General features: G+C 39.7%; 1 protein-coding gene across 2 annotated transcripts in view; it reads left to right on the plus strand.

Moving 5' to 3' along the window:
* The window catches only part of LOC106583817 (deoxyribonuclease gamma), an 18,579-nt gene extending 1,315 nt beyond the window's left edge, over positions 1 to 17,264 (plus strand). Inside the window, exons 2-9 of one of the 2 annotated variants that reach the window (XR_014382229.1) lie at positions 3,635 to 3,723; positions 5,544 to 5,636; positions 12,061 to 12,173; positions 12,415 to 12,527; positions 13,600 to 13,757; positions 14,028 to 14,124; positions 14,781 to 15,817; positions 16,041 to 17,264. Coding sequence is in view for 1 of the 2 variants with exons in the window: in XM_014168407.3 (XP_014023882.2) it covers positions 3,635 to 3,723; positions 5,544 to 5,636; positions 12,061 to 12,173; positions 12,415 to 12,527; positions 13,600 to 13,757; positions 14,028 to 14,124; positions 14,781 to 14,849 (732 nt within the window). In the remaining variant the exon portion in view is untranslated. Of the gene's footprint in view, positions 1 to 3,634; positions 3,724 to 5,543; positions 5,637 to 12,060; positions 12,174 to 12,414; positions 12,528 to 13,599; positions 13,758 to 14,027; positions 14,125 to 14,780 lie in introns of both variants that reach the window. The other variant, XM_014168407.3, reaches the window with a different exon arrangement.
* The last annotated feature ends 252 nt before the right edge of the window (positions 17,265 to 17,516 follow it).

Below are 17,516 nucleotides of genomic sequence, written 5' to 3' on the forward strand. Positions count from 1 at the left end.
AGAGGAGACCCAAAGCCTGCTACAAGAGGCATTTTATTTTTTACTTTAACATTACAGACGTTCTCCAATAAACCTATTACCTATGTCTCCATGTTGTTCAGGACAATATTTTACTGATGTCTTTATACATTCATGTAACATTTCATGTGTGTACAGTTGAAGTCGGAAGTTTCCATACACCTTTAGCCAAATACATTTAAACTCAGTTTTTTCACAATTCCTGACATTTTAATCCTAGTAAAAAGTCCCTGTCTTAGGTCAGTTAGGATCACCACTTTATTTTAAGAATGTGAATTGTCAGAATAATAGTAGAGAGAATGATTTATTTCAGCTTTTATTTATTTCATCACATTCCCAGTGGGTCAGAGGTTTACATACACTGAATTAGTATTTGGTAGCATTGCCTTTAAATTGTTTAACTTGGATAAAATGTTTCGGGTAGCCTTCCACAAGCTTCCCAAAACAAGTTGGGTGAATTATGGCCCATTCCTCCTGACAGAGCTGGTGTAACTGAGTCAGGTTTGTAGGCCTCCTTGCTCGCACACGCTTTTTTCAGTTCTGTCCACAACTTTTCTACAGGATTGAGGTCAGGGCTTTGTCATGGCCACTCCAATACCTTGACTTTGTTGTCCTTAAGCCATTTTGCAACAACTTTGGAAGTATGCTTGGGGTCATTGTCCATTTGGAAGACCCATTTGCGACCAAGCTTTAACTTCCTGACTGATGTCTTGAGATGTTGCTTCAATATAGCCACATCATTTTTCTTCCTCATGACGCCATCTATTATGTGAAGTGCACCAGTCCCTCCTGCAGCAAAGCACCCCCACAACATGATGCTGCCACACCCGTGCTTCACGGCTGGGATGGTATTCCTCGACTTGCAAGCCTCCTCTTTCGCCTCCAAACATAACAATGGTCATTATGGCCAAACAGTTCTATTTTTGTTTCATCCGACCAGAGGACATTTCTCCAAAAAGTACGATCTTTGTCCTCATGTCCAGCTGCAAACCGTAGTCTGTCTTTTTTATGGCGGCTTTGGAGCAGTGGCTTCTTCCTTGCTGAGCGGCCTTTCAGGTTATGTCGATACAGGACTCGTTTTACTCGTCTCCTCTGACCCACTGGAATTGTGATACAGTGAAATATAAGTGAAATAATCTGTCTGTAAACAATTGTTGGAAAAATGACTTGTGTCATGCACAAAGTAGATGTCCTAACCGACTTGCCAAAACTACAGTTTGTTAACAAGAAATATGTGGAGTCGTTGAAAAACGAGTTTTAATGACTCCAACCTAAGTGTATGTAAACTTCCCACTTCAACTGTATGTGGATGTTGAATCCCTTAAAATTTGTGTAGAAACTAGATGTGGTTGTTCCATTTACAGTCTGCACTTAGGGTCTTCTCTCGGTGTTCCTGCTAACAGTGAGTTTCACAGTCGGTTCTGCAAACAGCGGTTGACATTTGAACCTGAGATTCTGTACCTGTACGTGTTTACAGCAGACTAGTTAACCGCATTGTGTCACAATCATTACCTCACAAGTATGACTTTAGCATAATAAACCTATACAGGACCCCTTCGAAAACGACATGGTGCATGTCAAGGGCAACTATCTTGTCATTACAATTTACATTAATAGATAATGCTGTGCATGTACTGTATGGATAATGCAGCTCATGTAATGTATAGATAATGCTGTCCGTGTAACGTGTAGATAATGCGGTGCATGTACTGTATGGATAATGCGGCTCATGTAATGTATAGATAATGCTGTCTGTGTAACGTGTAGATAATGCTGTGCATGTAATGTATAGATAATGACGCGCATGTAATGTATAGATAACGCTGTGCATGTAATGTATAGATAATGCTGTGCATGTAATGTATAGATAATGCTGTCCATGTAATGTATAGATAATGCTGTCCATGTAACGTGTAGATTAGCTGTGCATGTAATGTATAGATAATGCTGTGCATGTAATGTATAGATAATGCTGTGCATGCCATGTATAGATAATGCTGTCCATGTAATGTATAGATAATGCTGTGCATGTCATGTATAGATAATGCTGTCCGTGTAATGTTTAGATAATGCTGTGCATGTAATGTATGTACATCAGTAACACTCAGGATGTGTATTTGATTATTTTATAGTTCCAGTTACTGGTGTGTTTTGTTGGTGAAAAGCAAAAGACCCCTGAACTGCATTGTGTAGAAATGCGTTCCATGGAAAGCAGAGGTGAGGAAGGTGATTGTACATATGTTACTACGTCCTTCAGAATACGGAAGTGTAGAGTAAAGAAGGTGTCCTGACCTCAACAGGACGGTGCAATAAACACACAGAACACACCTGAACTGCGTAGAAATGTGTTCCATGGAAAGCAGAAGTCAACAGTGGTGGGGGGGGGGCGATCTCGTGTGCTCACATTCTTTAGAAAACAGAACAGAGTCTGAGTGAGGTCAGGTTAGGTTAGCGTGAGAATCGGATCTGTGAGAATAACTATATTATGTAACTAATGAAGTACACTATGTGGTGGACGTTCTCCTCTATGGGAAAGAAAAACATCCTGTATATTAAGTTCACTACCGTTCAAAAGTTTGGGTTCACTTCGAAATGTCCTTGTTTTGTTTTTTGAAAGAAAAGCACATTTTGTGTCCATTAAAATAACATGAAATTGATCAGAAATACAGTGTAGACATTGTTAATGACTATTGTAGCTGGAAACGGCTGATTTTTTATGGAATATCTACATAGGCGTACAGAGGCCCGTTATCAGCAACCATCACTCCTGTGTTCCAATGGCAAGTTGTGTTAGCTAATCCATGTTTATCATTTTGAAGGGAAAAGGAAACCGCACACTGCTCTTGATAGTGTAACTGATATCAGAGCTCTGACGAAGGCCGTGAGGCCGATACGTAAAGCTTATTAAATATCAGTGATACCATCAAGAGCAATGTGCGGTTTCCTTTTCCATTCATCTTGTTTCAACTGTTGCCATGCACCTGCAATAAGATTGCTCAGATGTGCGAGTGCCTTTTGGAGTTTATCATTTTAAAAGACTAATTGAGCATTAGAAAACCCTTTTTTGCCATTATGTTAGCGCAGCTGAAAACTGTTGTTCTGATTAAGGAAGCAATAAAACTGGCCTTCTTTAGACTAGTTGAGTATCTGGAGCATCAGCATTTGTCGGTTTTCTAATGATCAATTAGCCTTTTTTAAAATGATAAACTTGGATTAGCTAACACAACGTGCCATTGGAACACAGGAGTGATGGTTGCTGATAATGGGCCTCTGTACGCCTATGTAGATATTCCATTAAAAATCAGCCGTTTCCAGCTACAATAGTCATTTACAACATTAACAATGTCTACACTGTATTTCAGATCAATTTGATGTTATTTTAATGGACAATTTTTGTACATTTTCTTTCAAAAACAAGGACATTTCTAAGTGACCCCAAACTGTTGAACGGTGGTGTATATAATATACAGGAAGTTTAATTTCCCATAGAGGAGAACATCCAGCACAGAGTGAAACCCTGGCCATATGAGGAAGTACTTGATGTTGAGTTGAGGTTTCTCATTCACATGTACCAGCATCTCTATCCAGTGTACTAAAAGCTGTCTCTATATTGCAGCTGATCGCTCGCTGTGACATCATGCTGGTGATGGAGATCAAAGATCTCAGTGGGAAGGCTTTCCCTCAGCTGATGACTCAACTCAACAGGTAGGGATGACCTGTGCCTAAAAGACACAGTTAAAATAACAATGGCTGGTGTGATGGCCAAGACCTGAAAGACATACTCCACTGATACAATAACATTAGTTTGTATTAGTCTGGGTGTTATAAAAAAAAGTGTTGGGGAAGATACTCTGAAAATGTAGTTTACCAAACTTACAGTGCATTCAGGAAGTATTCAGACCCCTTGACTTTTTCTACATTTTGTTACGTTACAGCCTTAATTCTAAAAATTGATTAAATTGTTTTTCTTCCTCATCAATCTACATAAAATACCCCATAATGACAAAGGAAAAACAGGTTTTTAGACATATCATATTTACATAAGTATTCAGACTCTTTACTCAGTACTTTGTTGAAGCACCTTTGGCAGTGATTACAGCCTCGAGTCTTCTTGGGTATGACGCTACAAGTTTAGCACACCTGTATTTGGGAAGTTTCTCCCATTTTTCTCTGCAATCCTGCGTTGTCTTGGCTGTGTGCTTAGTGTTGTTGTCCTGTTGGAAGATGAATCTTCACCCCAGTCTGAGGTCCTGAGCGTTCCTGAGCAGATCTCTCTGTACTTTGCTCCGTTCATCTTTCCCTTGATCCTGACTAGTCTCCCAGTCCCTCCTGCTGAAAAGCATTCCCAACAGCATGATGCTGCCACTACCATGCTTCTCCGTAGGGATGGTACCAGGTTTCCTCCAGACATGACACTTGGCATTCATGCCAAATAATTCAATTTTGGTTTCATCAGACCAGAGAATCTTGTTTCTCATGGTCTGAGAGTCCTTTAGGTGCCTTTTGGCAAACTCCAAGCAGTCTGTCATGTGCCTTTTACTGAGGAGTGGCTTCCGTCTGGCCACTCTACCATAAAGGCCTGACTGGTGGAGTGCTGCAGTCAGTCTGACAGTCACTCTGACAGAACTCTGGAGCTCTGTCAGAGTGACCATCGGGTTCTTGGTCACCTCCCTGACCAAGGCCCTTCTTCCCCGATTGCTCAGTTTGGCCGGGCGGCCAGCTCTAGGAAGAGTCTTGGCGGTTTCTAAAAACCTGTTTTTCGCTTTGTCATTACAGGGTATTGTGTGTAGATTGATGAGAAAAAAATTATATTTAATCCAGTTTAGAATAAGGCTGTAACGTAACAAAAATGTGGAAAAGATCAAGAGGTCTGAATACTTTCTGAATGCACTGTACTTAACACTGGAATAATTTAAGATACCCTTAAGAAAAATATAGTTTGCTTAACTGAAGTTACTTTGAAAAAGTAGTTCACTACATCCAAACTACTTTGTGAAAAAATGATCATATCTAAATCTAAAGTGGCATAGACTGCAAACAGATCACTTTGGAATCAGATGTGATCACTCTGGAATCAGATGTTAACAGAATGTGTAAATTAGCCTATTAAACACAAAAAAAAAGTGTTTCAAGTGAGAATAAGACAGGTCTGATGCTGAAAAAGAAAGGATGTTTTTACCTACTTCACCCATATTTTATATTATTTTGGCCCCCAAAAAGTTGTGTTTAGTTAGCTACGGCACTACATGACAAAAAGGTAATTAACTAGTGAAAACACTATCTAGATTTACATACAGTTCAAGTACCACCAAGCTACTGCGGAATGTAGTCACATTTCTATTTGAATTACATATAGTTCACTACTCCCCAACACTGTCAATAAAGTACATTAAGTTGTTAATCTATTCATGCATTCATTCATTCGTTTGTTTGATGGTTCATTCATTGGTTCATTAATGTATTAATTCATCCATTTACCCATCTATTTACCCATCCATCCCCCCTGCTCCCTCTGTCCTCTGCAGTGACTACAGCTCCAGGAAGAATGAGTATAACTATGTGATCAGTGACAGACTGGGACGTAAGTCTTACAAGGAGCAGTACGCTTTTATCTACAGGTGAGTTTTACAGGGAGTAGTACCCTTTACCTACATGTAAGTCTTACAAGGAGCAGTACGCTTTTATCTACAGGCAAGTCTTACAATTTTGCCTGTGCCTACAGCTGTATTCCGTTAATTTTTATCCTAAAACAACTTTAGTCCTTGCCGATGACAAGCATACCCATCACATGATGCAGCATCACCATGCTTGAAAATATTAATAGTGGTACTCAGTGATGTGTTGTGTCGGATTTGAACCACACATAACGCTTTGTATTCAGGACAAAACGTTAATTTCTTTGCCACATTTTTTGCAGTATTACTTTAGTGCCTTGTTGCAAACAGGATGCATGTTTTGGAATATTTTTATTCTGTACCGGCTTCCTCCTTTTCACTCTGTCCTTTAGGTTAGTATTGTGGAGTAACTACAATGTTGTTGATCCACCCTCAGTTTTTTGCTATCACAGCCATTAAACTCTGTAACTCTTTTAAAGTCACCATTGGACTCATGGTGAAATCCCTGAGCTGTATTCTTCTTCTCTGGCTGCTGAGTTAGGAAGGACGCCTGTATCTTTGTAGTGACGGGGTGTATTGATACACCATCCAAAGTAAAATTAATAACTGCACCAAGGGATATTCAGTTTCTCCTTATTATTATATATATTTTTTTACCCATCTACCAATAGGTGCCGTTCTTTGCGAGGCATTGAAAAAGCACCCTGGGCTTTGTGCTTTAAATTCACTACTCGATTGAGGGACCTTCCAGATAATTGTATGTGTGGGGTACAGAGATGAGGTAGTCATTCAAAAATCATGTTAAACACTATTACTGAACACGAAATTAGTCCATGCAACTTATTATGCCATTTTTTTAAGCACATTTTTACTCCTGAATTTATTTAGGTTTCCATGACAAAGGGGTTTAATACTTATTAACTCAAGACATTTCAGTTTTTAATTTTGTATTAATTGAAAAAAATGTTCTACAAACAACTTTCCACTTTGACATGATGGGCTTTTGTGTGTAGATCAGTGACACAAAATCTAAATGTCATCCATTTTAAATAAAGTCTGTAACAACAAAATTTGGAAAAATTAAAGGGGTGTGAATATTTTGATAAAGTTTAACCTCTCTAGGGTAGGGGGCAGTATTTGCACGGCCGGATAAAAAATGTACCCGATTTAATCTGGTTATTACTACTGCCCAGAAACTAGAATATGCATATAATTATTGTCTTTGGATAGAAAACACCCTAAAGTTTCTAAAACTGTTTGAATGGTGTCTGTGAGTATAACAGAACTCATATGGCAGGCAAAAACCTGAGAAGATTCCTTACAGGAAGTGGCCTGTCTGACCATTTCTTGGGCTTCTACACTCTCTTTATTGAAAACTGAGGATCTCTGCTGTAACGTGACACTTCCTACGGCTCCCATAGGCTCTCAGAAGGCGGCAAAAAGCTGAATGATGTCTTTGCAGCCCCTGGCTGAAAAACATTAGCGCCTTTGGTAAGTGGTCGATCAGAGGACAATGAGACTGAGGCACGTGCACGAGGCGACCCCATGTTTTTAATTTCTCTGTCTTTGAACGTAAACAGGGTTTCCTGGTTGGAATATTATCGCTTTTTTTACGAGAAAAATAGCATAAAAATTGATTTTAAACAGCGGTTGACATGCTTCGAAGTACGGTAATGGAATATTTAGAAATGTTTTGTCACGAAACGCGTCGGGCGCGTCACCCTTCGGATAGTGTCTTGAACGCACGAACAAAACAGAGGATATTTGAACATAACTATGGATTATTTTGAACCAAACCAACATTTGTTATTGAAGTAAAAGTCCTGGGAGTGCATTCTGACGAAGAACAGCAAAGGTAATCAAATTTTTCTTATAGTAAATCTGACTTTGGTGAGGGTCAAACTTGGTGGGTGTCTAAATAGCTAGCCCGTGATGGCTGGGCTATCTACTCAGAATATTGCAAAATGTGCTTTCACCGAAAAGCTATTTTAAAATCGGACATAGCGATTGCATAAAGGAGTTCTGTATCTATAATTCTTAAAATAATTGTTATGTTTTTTGTGAACGTTTATCATGAGTAATTTAGTAAATTCACCGGAAGTGTTCGGTGGGAATGCTAGTTCTGAACGTCACATGCTAATGTAAAAAGCTGGTTTTTGATATAAATATGAACTTGATTGAACAAAACATGCATGTATTGTATAACATAATGTCCTAGGATTGTCATCTGATGAAGATCATCAAAGGTGAGTGCTGCATTTAGCTGTGGTTTGGGTTTATGTGACATTATATGCTAGCTTGAAAAATGGGTGTCTGATTATTTCTGGCTGGGTACTCTGCTGACATAATCTAATGTTTTGCTTTCGTTGTAAAGGCTTTTTGAAATCGGACAGTGTGGTTAGATTAACGAGAGTCTTGTCTTTAAAATGGTGTAAAATAGTCATATGTTTGAGAAATTGAAGTAATAGCATTTCTAAGGTATTTGAATAACGCGCCACGGGATTCCACTGGCTGTTGAGTAGGTGGGACGATTTCGTCCCACTGGCCCTAGAGAGGTTTTAAGAATATGACGTTATGATAGCCTGAATGTGAAAGTCGGTTTAGTGTCTCTAGCTTGAACAGTTCAAGAGTTACTATTGGCAAGTTGTTTTATGCTAATTAATGTAAATGTAGATAGTTATAGTTGATAAAAAATTGAAGAATTTGAATTTAGGATAGCCTGCATGTTTTAAAGTTGTTATTGTAGTTTAATTGGCCAAGATGCATGTCCATTTTGAATCGCTACCTCTGTATTCCTATGGTTCTCATTCAAACCCATGTTAATTTATGCAAATGAAAGCAATCTAAATTGGGTCAGTTTGAACATCTCAACATTGTTTTGGAGTTGATAGCTAAAATGGTGGAAGAGGAGCTACAGTAGGCACAGATAGTACAATGAGACAGATATTTCACTGGATGTATAAATGTGAAGCATCCGGATGGCGTTTCCACTCACTACCAAATATGGTAGTGAGAGGAAACCTACTGGCAGGCAGTGGAACAAGATGGATTTTTTTTTTAGCTGACATTCTGCACATTTTCTCATTGATTAAACATTTGATCACAATACAGTTTTCTGTTCCCAAAACTAGAATATGTTATGAACAGAGTGGACTAAGTTTTGTAGACTTTACCCTTTTCAAAAGTTGTAAAAAAAATCACGCTGTTTTAAAAGGAGTGCAAAGGCGAATTGAGTTACCTAACGGGAAATATGCAGATTTTATTATACAACGTGCCAATAGGATATCGCTAGACAGTGCTTGGCTCTGCCCCGTCTTTGCTTGATCTACTCATTTCTTCACATTGGAAACTTCAAGCTGTGGTCTATCTTGGTTTAGTTGTAAAAAAATATATATATTTGATTTTATTTATTTGATTTTATTTCACCTTTATTTAACCAGGTAGGCAAGTTGAGAACAAGTTCTCATTTACAATTGCGACCTGGCCAAAATAAAGCAAAGCAATTCGACAACATACAAAAACACAGAGTTACACATGGAGTAAAACAACATACAATCAATGATACAGTAGAAAAAAATAAGACTATATACAATGTGAGCAAATGATGTGAGATTTGCTGTAAGTCAAATCATTATTTTATTGTATTACCATTCAAGTCTATGGGCCTTTTTTTTTTTTTGCTATTGGGGAGCTCATTTAAATATAGCTGTCGTTACTAAAGTATTAATGCTAACCATTGGAGCGGGAGTTAGCCTAGCGCGTTGGGCCAGAAACAGAAAAGTTGCTGGATCGAATCCCCGAGATGAAAAGGTAAAAAAATATGTAGTTCTAACCTTGTTCCCCGGTAGGTTGTCATTGTAAATTATAATTTGTTCTTAACTAGTTTAATAAAATTTAAAAATAAAAAAAACAGTATGACCAAATGTTGCTATGGTAACCAGGGAAGAATCACCAACAAAGTCACGTGACTCGTGTAGGTGGTGGAAACTATTATGATTTTAATATTTGGTAAATCTCTTTTTTTTTTTTACTTTAGTTTTACAAAAATTGAAATGTCCTGAAGAAAATGTGCTGTTCTTGGTCCTCTTAAGTGTTTTTCATGGTAATTAAAGAAGTGGAGGTGATAGGGTTTTCATAGGTTATAGTTATACTGACGTATTTTTGGGTGGTTTGTAGGTGTGATGTTGTTATTGTGGATTATAATGGGCGAGTTGTAATGGTAGTGGTAGTAGTGGTGACTGTGGTGGTAGCAGTAGTTACTGCAATAGCAGTAGTATGACTAGTTAACTGTGGTAAATTCTAGCATAAAGCTTTATTGAAGTTGAGTCAGTCTGTACACCCTGGACTAGCTATGCCCTGGACCAGAGCTGGACCCAAGCTAGCTAATACTAAGTACGCCCTGGACTAGAGCTAGTTAGTGTAGACCAGACCTAGCTAGCTACTATCTATGTCCTGGACAAGAGCTAGCTAGCTACTATCTATGTCCTGGACAAGAGCTAGCTAGCTACTATCTACGTCCTGGACTAGAGCTAGTTAGTGTAGACCAGACCTAGCTAGCTACTATCTATGTCCTGGACAAGAGCTAGTTTGTGCAGACGAGAGCTGGCCCAGAGCTAGTTAGTGCAGAGAAAAGCTAGACCACAGCTAGTGTGGACCAGAGTTAGACTATAGCTAATGCGGACCAGAGCTAGCTAACTACTATCTACGCCCTGTACAAAAGCTAGTTAGTTCAGACGTTCGCTAGACCAGAGCTAGCTGGCTACCAGCTACACTCTGGACCGGAGCTGGCCCAGAGCTAGTTAGTGCGGACCAGAACTAGACCACAACTAGTGTGGACCAGAGTTAGACCAGAGCTAGCTAGCTACTATACGCCCTGGACAAGAGCTAGTGTGGACCAGAGTTAGACCAGAGCTAGTGTGGACCAGAGTTAGACCAGAGCTAGCTAGTGCGGACCAGAACTAGTGCGGACCAGAGTTAGACCAGAACTAGTGCGGACCAGAGTTAGACCAGAGCTAGCTAGCTACTATACGCCCTGGACAAGAGCTAGTTAGTGCAGACCAGAGCTAGATCATTGCTCTGTCATTTATTTATTTATAGATGTCATTTACAAAATAGCCTCCAATACCCTACTCAATAAATTGGATGCAGTCTATCACAGTGCCATCCGTTTTGTCACCAAAGCCCCATATACTACCCACCACTGCGACCTGTACGCTCTCGTTGGTTGGCCTTCGCTTCATAATCGTCGCCAAACACATTGGCTCCAGGTCATCTACAAGACCCTGCTAGGTAAAGTCCCCCCTTATCTCCGCTCACTGGTCACCATAGCAGCACCCACCTGTAGCACGCGCTCCAGCAGGTATATCTCTCTGGTCACCCCCAAAGCCAATTCCTCCTTTGGCCGTCTCTCCTTCCAGTTCTCTGCTGCCAATGACTGTAACGAACTACAAAAATCTCTGAAACTGGAAACACTTATCTCCCTCACTAGCTTTAAGCACCAGCTATCAGAGCAGCTCCCAGATCACTGCACCTGTACATAGCCCATCTATAATTTAGCCCAAACTACTACCTCTTCCCCTACTGTATTTATTTATTTTATTTATTTTTCTCCTTTGCACCATATTATTTATATTTTAACTTTGAACTTTCTTCAAATTACAAATCTACCATTCCAGTGTTTTACTTGCTATATTGTATTTACTTTGCCACCATGGACTTTTTTGCCTTTACCTCCCTTATCTCACATCATTTGCTCACATTGTATATAGTCTTATTTTTGTCTACTGTATCATTGATTGTATGTTGTTTTACTCCATGTGTAACTCTGTGTTTTTGTATGTTGTCGAACTGCTTTGCTTTATCTTGGCCAGGTCGCAATTGTAAATGAGAACTTGTTCTCAACTTGCCTACCTGGTTAAATAAAGGTGAAATAAAAAATAAAATAAAAATTGCTCTCTTTACTCTGTTGCTCGGCAACATTGGCTCAAAACATTGTCAGTGTATCATCAGCTATAAGCAACTCAACATGTTACACGTGTATCAGTTCCTGCTCTATGATATAGACACTTTATCAAAATCTTAAGGATTTAGCTTTCTTTTAGACCTGTTATAAACACACTGTAAAAAAATATATATATATATGTTTTTACAGTAACCTGTAATTTACTGTAAATTCCAAATAAACTTTGGTCAACTTTACAGCAATGTACTGTTAAACCAAAGTTTATTTGTAATTTACATTAACATACTGTACTTTTTTGTTTTTACAGTAATTTACATGTAACCGGCTAACAGTAAATTACCGTAATAACAGCAGGATGATTTAAAAAAAAAATGTTTACAGTGCATGTATGGGCCTGAGAACTGTCACAGACCATAAGTAAAGCACTGAACTAATACTAAAGGAAGTGTGACATGTCTTTCTCAGACAGAGACTGGTGTCAGTAAAGGAAGTGTACCAGTACCCTGACACCCAACTTGGAGACGAGGATGCTTTCTCCAGGGAACCTTTCATCGTCTGGTTCTCTTCCCCCAAAACAGGTCTGGCTGAACTAACCAAATATATTATTACCGTTAAGACTAGATGTTATTAGGGCACGACACTTCACTGCAGCGCTACACTTCAATTACAATTCTTGCTCACAGTTTTAACACAGAAGGAAAAAAATACCGAATTGGCAAGTTGCTTTAACAGTTAGAAGGCAGTAAGTTAAACTGGAGATATTGTGTCACAAGCTGTAAAAGTTGCTCGGGACAACAAGTATCCCTCTTTCCCCTGTAGTCGTCCAGGACTTTGTGATCATCCCGATCCACACCACTCCAGACACGTCCGTCAGGGAGATAAATGAACTGTATGATGTGTTCCAAGATGTCAAACAACGATGGACCTCAAAGGTAGAGTACGCACACGCCATGGAGACACGCACGCATGCAGACACACACACACGCACACGCATGCAGACACACACACACGCACACGCACGCAGACACGCACACACACGCACACACACACACACACGCACACGCACGCATGCAGAAACGCGCACACACACACACACACGCACATGCACGAATGCAGACACGCACGCACGCACACGCACGCACGCACACCTAGTTTGGTTTGGATTGACCTATTCCCTCTACATACATATATATATATATATAGTCTATCAGTAGTTGTATCATTTCCTAGTGGTTTATCAGCAGTTGACTAATTTCCTATCGATCAATCAAATTTATTTATAAAAGCTCATTTTACATCAGCCGATGTCACAAAGTGCCTATACAGAAACCCAGCCTAAAACCCCCCAAACAGCAAGCAATGCAGGATGTAGACGCACGGTGGCTAGGAAAAACTCCCTAGAAAGGCCAGAAACCACCTTCCTAGTGGTTTATCAGTAGTTGTATCATTTCTGTTTTCACCCCGGTAAAAAAAAACAATGTGCAGAGGTAAAGTTAATAACAACATACAGTATCTTGTACTGTACTCCACTGGTAAACCACAACAGTCACCACCAACAGTATCTCATTGTTACAATGTTCTCCATTATGTGTGATATTTGTAACAATGAGATATTTGTAACAATGGGATATTTGTAACAGTGTGATATTTGTAATAGTGTGTATTTGTAATAAATGTTTAGACTACTATGGGTCTTAGCAGATATTATAGAATTTGTAACAATGAGATATTTGTAGCAATGATATATTTGTAACAGTGTGAATTTGTAACAGTGTGAATTTGTAATAAATGTTTAGATTACTATGGGTCTTAGCAGATATAATTTCTATAAATGGTGAACAAAAAAGGCCCTAAAATGACACCTTACAAAACCAAATTTGTGTGCAATGTAAACCGTAATCGGTACAAGATTAAAACAGATTATTCTGGTGCAATGTTGTTGTCCAATGTACTTTGCACACCTGTGGTAGTTTCCATGCTCAATCTCACATCTCCTTTCTTCAGAATGTAATCATCATGGGCGACTTCAATGCGGACTGCGGCTACGTACCCAAGAAGCAGTGGAGCAGCATCCGCCTGCGGTCTGACACCAGCTTCCTGTGGCTGACGGGTGACACCATCGACACCACCGTCAAGGAGTCCACAGACTGTGCCTATGACAGGTCAGAGGGCGTTGCCATAGAAACATACATCAGAGGTCGTACAGTCATGTGCACATCCAATGGCTTCCCTTTGAGTGTAACAAATGTGTTTTAAGCTTTAAGCTCAACGGGTTAAAACAGACTTCTAATGTGACCTAGGATCCAACACGATCAGTATATTGAGCAGGTGCTGGATGTCAACCTAACTGTTCATCAGCCAGAACTTAATCTTTAGGATTATGGTTCTTCTACTCCTGTCTGACCCCTCCTTGTTCCTCTGTCTGTTTATAGGGTTGTCCTCCACGGGGACAAGATGATCCAGGCAGTCAAGCCAACCTCTCTGGATGTGTTTGACTTCAGACAGGCCTATGGACTAACCGAGCTACAGGTATAGCTCTCTCTCCTCTCTCTCCTCTCTCTCTCTCTCTCGACAGATCTGAAATGCATCTGATGTAGACTGTACCAATTAGAGATCCAAAACGTCAATGTAAAACAGTATCAGTGTTAAATCCTCTGATGGTGTCAGTGTTAAATCCTCTGATGGTGTCAGTGTTAAATCCTCTGATGGTGTCAGTGTTAAATCCTCTGATGGTGTCAGTGTTAAATCCTCTGATGGTGTCAGTGTTAAATCCTCTGATGGTGTCAGTGTTAAATCCTCTGATGGTGTCAGTGTTAAAGCCTCTGATGGTGTCAATGTTAAAGCCTCTGATGGTGTCAGTGTTAAATCCTCTGATGGTGTCAGTGTTAAATCCTCTGATGGTGTCAGTGTTAAATCCTCTGATGGTGTCAGTGTTAAATCCTCTGATGGTGTCAGTGTTAAATCCTCTGATGGTGTCAGTGTTAAATCCTCTGATGGTGTCAGTGTTAAAACCTCTGATGGTGTCAGTGTTAAAGCCTCTGATGGTGTCAGTGTTAAATCCTCTGATGGTGTCAGTGTTAAATCCTCTGATGGTGTCAGTGTTAAATCCTCTGATGGTGTCAGAGTTAAATCCTCTGATGGTGTCAGTGTTAAATCCTCTGATGGTGTGTATTTGTGTGTTCCAGGCCCTGGCGGTGAGCGACCACTACCCAGTGTGCATCACTGTGAATGCCGCTCCGAGGAATAGGGGTTAACGTCTTGTCCTCGTAACGGTCCCTTCCTGAGGACGTCTCGGTGTCACCCTGGTGGTCTGTGTGCGTCCTGCAGTGTTTGCTTTGCTCCAGTCCAGAGCCATCAGGCCCCCTGCAAGATCAATTAATCACAGAATCATGGTTACTGAGCTACACTGTGTTCTTCAAGGTTATTATAGTTTTGTGTTTTATATTTGTTTTTATTTCTATTAATATTTTTTTTGTTGTTGACTTAATCTAGTAGTTTTTATTCCATTTGAGTTTTCTAAAAACATTTCTATTTGGTTTTGATATTATTTAGTTTCAGTTTTAGTGTTAGCCTGGGTGGCTAATAGCTAGGAGACATGTATGTGTTGTAGGTTGCATTACTAGTAGTCTCAGACCTAGATTACAGATTATTACAGACCTAGACCTAAAGCAACAGACCTAGACCCAGAGCAACAGACCTAGACCCAGAGCAACAGACCCAGAGCAACAGACCTAGACCCAGAGCAACAGACCCAGAGCAACAGACCCAGAGCAATAGACCCAGAGCAACAGACCTAGAGCAACAGACCCAGACCCAGAGCAACAGACCCAGAGCAACAGACCTAGACCCAGAGCAACAGACCCAGAGCAACAGACCCAGAGCAACAGACCTAAACCCAGAGCAACAGACCCAGAGCAACAGACCCAGAGCAACAGACCCAGAGCAACAGACCCAGAGCAGACCCAGAGCAACAGACCCAGAGCAACAGACCTAGAGCAACAGACCCAGAGCAGCAGCACTATGACTCGGGAGGATGTCAGATTTGATAATGAAGCTAGGCTAATGAAACATTACCTAGAGCAACAGACCTAGACCCAGAGCAACAGACCCAGAGCAGCAGTACTAGGGGAGGATGTCATATTTGATAATGAAGCTAGGCTAATGAAACATTACCCAGAGCAACAGCACTAGGGGAGGATGTCAGATTTGATAATGAAGCTAGGCCTATTGAAACATTACCCAGAGCAACAGACCTAGACCCAGAGCAACAGACCCAGATCAACAGACCCAGAGCAGCAGCACTATGACTGGGGAGGATGTCAGATTTGATAATGAAGCTAGGCTAATGAAACATTACCTAGAGCAACAGACCTAGACCCAGAGCAACAGACCCAGAGCAGCAGCACTATGACTGGGGAGGATGTCAGATTTGATAATGAAGCTAGGCCTATTGAAACATTACCATCTCCTGGCAGCATTTACTTGACAGATTCAGAAGCTTGAAAAACCCCATTAGAAAAAATCTAAAACTGAACATAATTTATGATGGTTTTTATTTTATTTACTTTAGTTTTGGAATCAAAGATAATAGTTAAAGTACAGTTTTAGTTTTTAAAGAGGGTTTCTTAATTATTATATATATATATATTTTTTTTAATAAATAGTTTTTTCATGATTACTTTTAGTTTACTATAATAACGTTGGCGTACTTTGCTCCAGCCAGCACTCAGAGGTTTATGTGTGTGTGTGTGTGTGTGTGTGTGTTTCCTTGTTGCTAGGCGACCAGCTGTGCCTGTGACCAGCTCATTTGAAGCATCTTGCTTTTCTTCTCCTGCTGCTGCTTTGTTTACAGCATCACATGGCAGCTTTTCCCTGCCGTCCTATTACCTAATAGATAATACATAATAGGATGCAGAAAAACAAAGCAGGCCGGTCAAAAGTAGTGCACTATATAGGGAATAGGGCTCTGGTCAAAAGTAGTGCACTATATAGGGAATAGGGCCCTGGTCTAAAGTAGTGCACTATATAGGGAATAGGGCTCTGGTCTAAAGTAGTGCACTATATAGGGAATAGGGCCCTGGTCTAAAGTAGTGCACTATATAGGGAATAGGATACCAGAGTCATGTTAAAAACACCTGACGGCTTATCCAAATGTAAATGATTATTTCCTCAGTTGAACCAGTTTGTAATATGTCATGTAGCAGTGTTCTTTTAAGGAACATTATTTATAGCTAACATATGTCTGTATATCCTATATCAGAGAATACATTTGGTATATCCTATATCAGAGAATACATTTGGTATATCCTATATCAGAGAATACATTTGGTATTTCCTATATCAGAGAATACATTTTGTATTTCCTATATCAGAGAATATATTTGGTATTTCCTTTATCAGAGAATACATTTTGTATATCCTATATTATCAAGAGAATTGTAATAATAAAGGGTAAAACCTTTGAGGGAAAATTAAAGATTCCATTCTCCTGGCATAGAAAGTGTTCCTCACAACTACTGATCTACCATTGGCCGGTGATCTGTAGTCTACAGGTGACTGAAATAGACACACAGAATGTAGGAACTGCCATTTTGCTACTCCATGTTAATGCATGCTGTGTTTGAAAGTATTGCGTTGCTTTGTGATAAACATGCTCAAACATAAAACTAGCATTGTGTGTAGTTTTCATTTGTAATCTTTTCAAACTTTAACAATTTTTTTTTTTTTACAAATGTTATTCCATTATACAATTGAAATTCCAAGTTTCAAGAACATTGGGAAAAGGCGGCACTGCAAAAATGTATTTTAAAGGACAAAAAAAGATGTCACCTCATTTTTTTATTTAATTAATTTATTTCCTCTTTATTTAACCAGGTAGGCTAGTTGAGAACAAGTCCTCATTTGCAAATGTGACCTGGCCA

Source organism: Salmo salar, chromosome 22 (genome assembly GCF_965601325.2).
Source record: "Salmo salar chromosome 22, fSalSal1, whole genome shotgun sequence".
In the NCBI taxonomy this organism is placed as follows: Eukaryota; Metazoa; Chordata; class Actinopteri; order Salmoniformes; family Salmonidae; genus Salmo; species Salmo salar.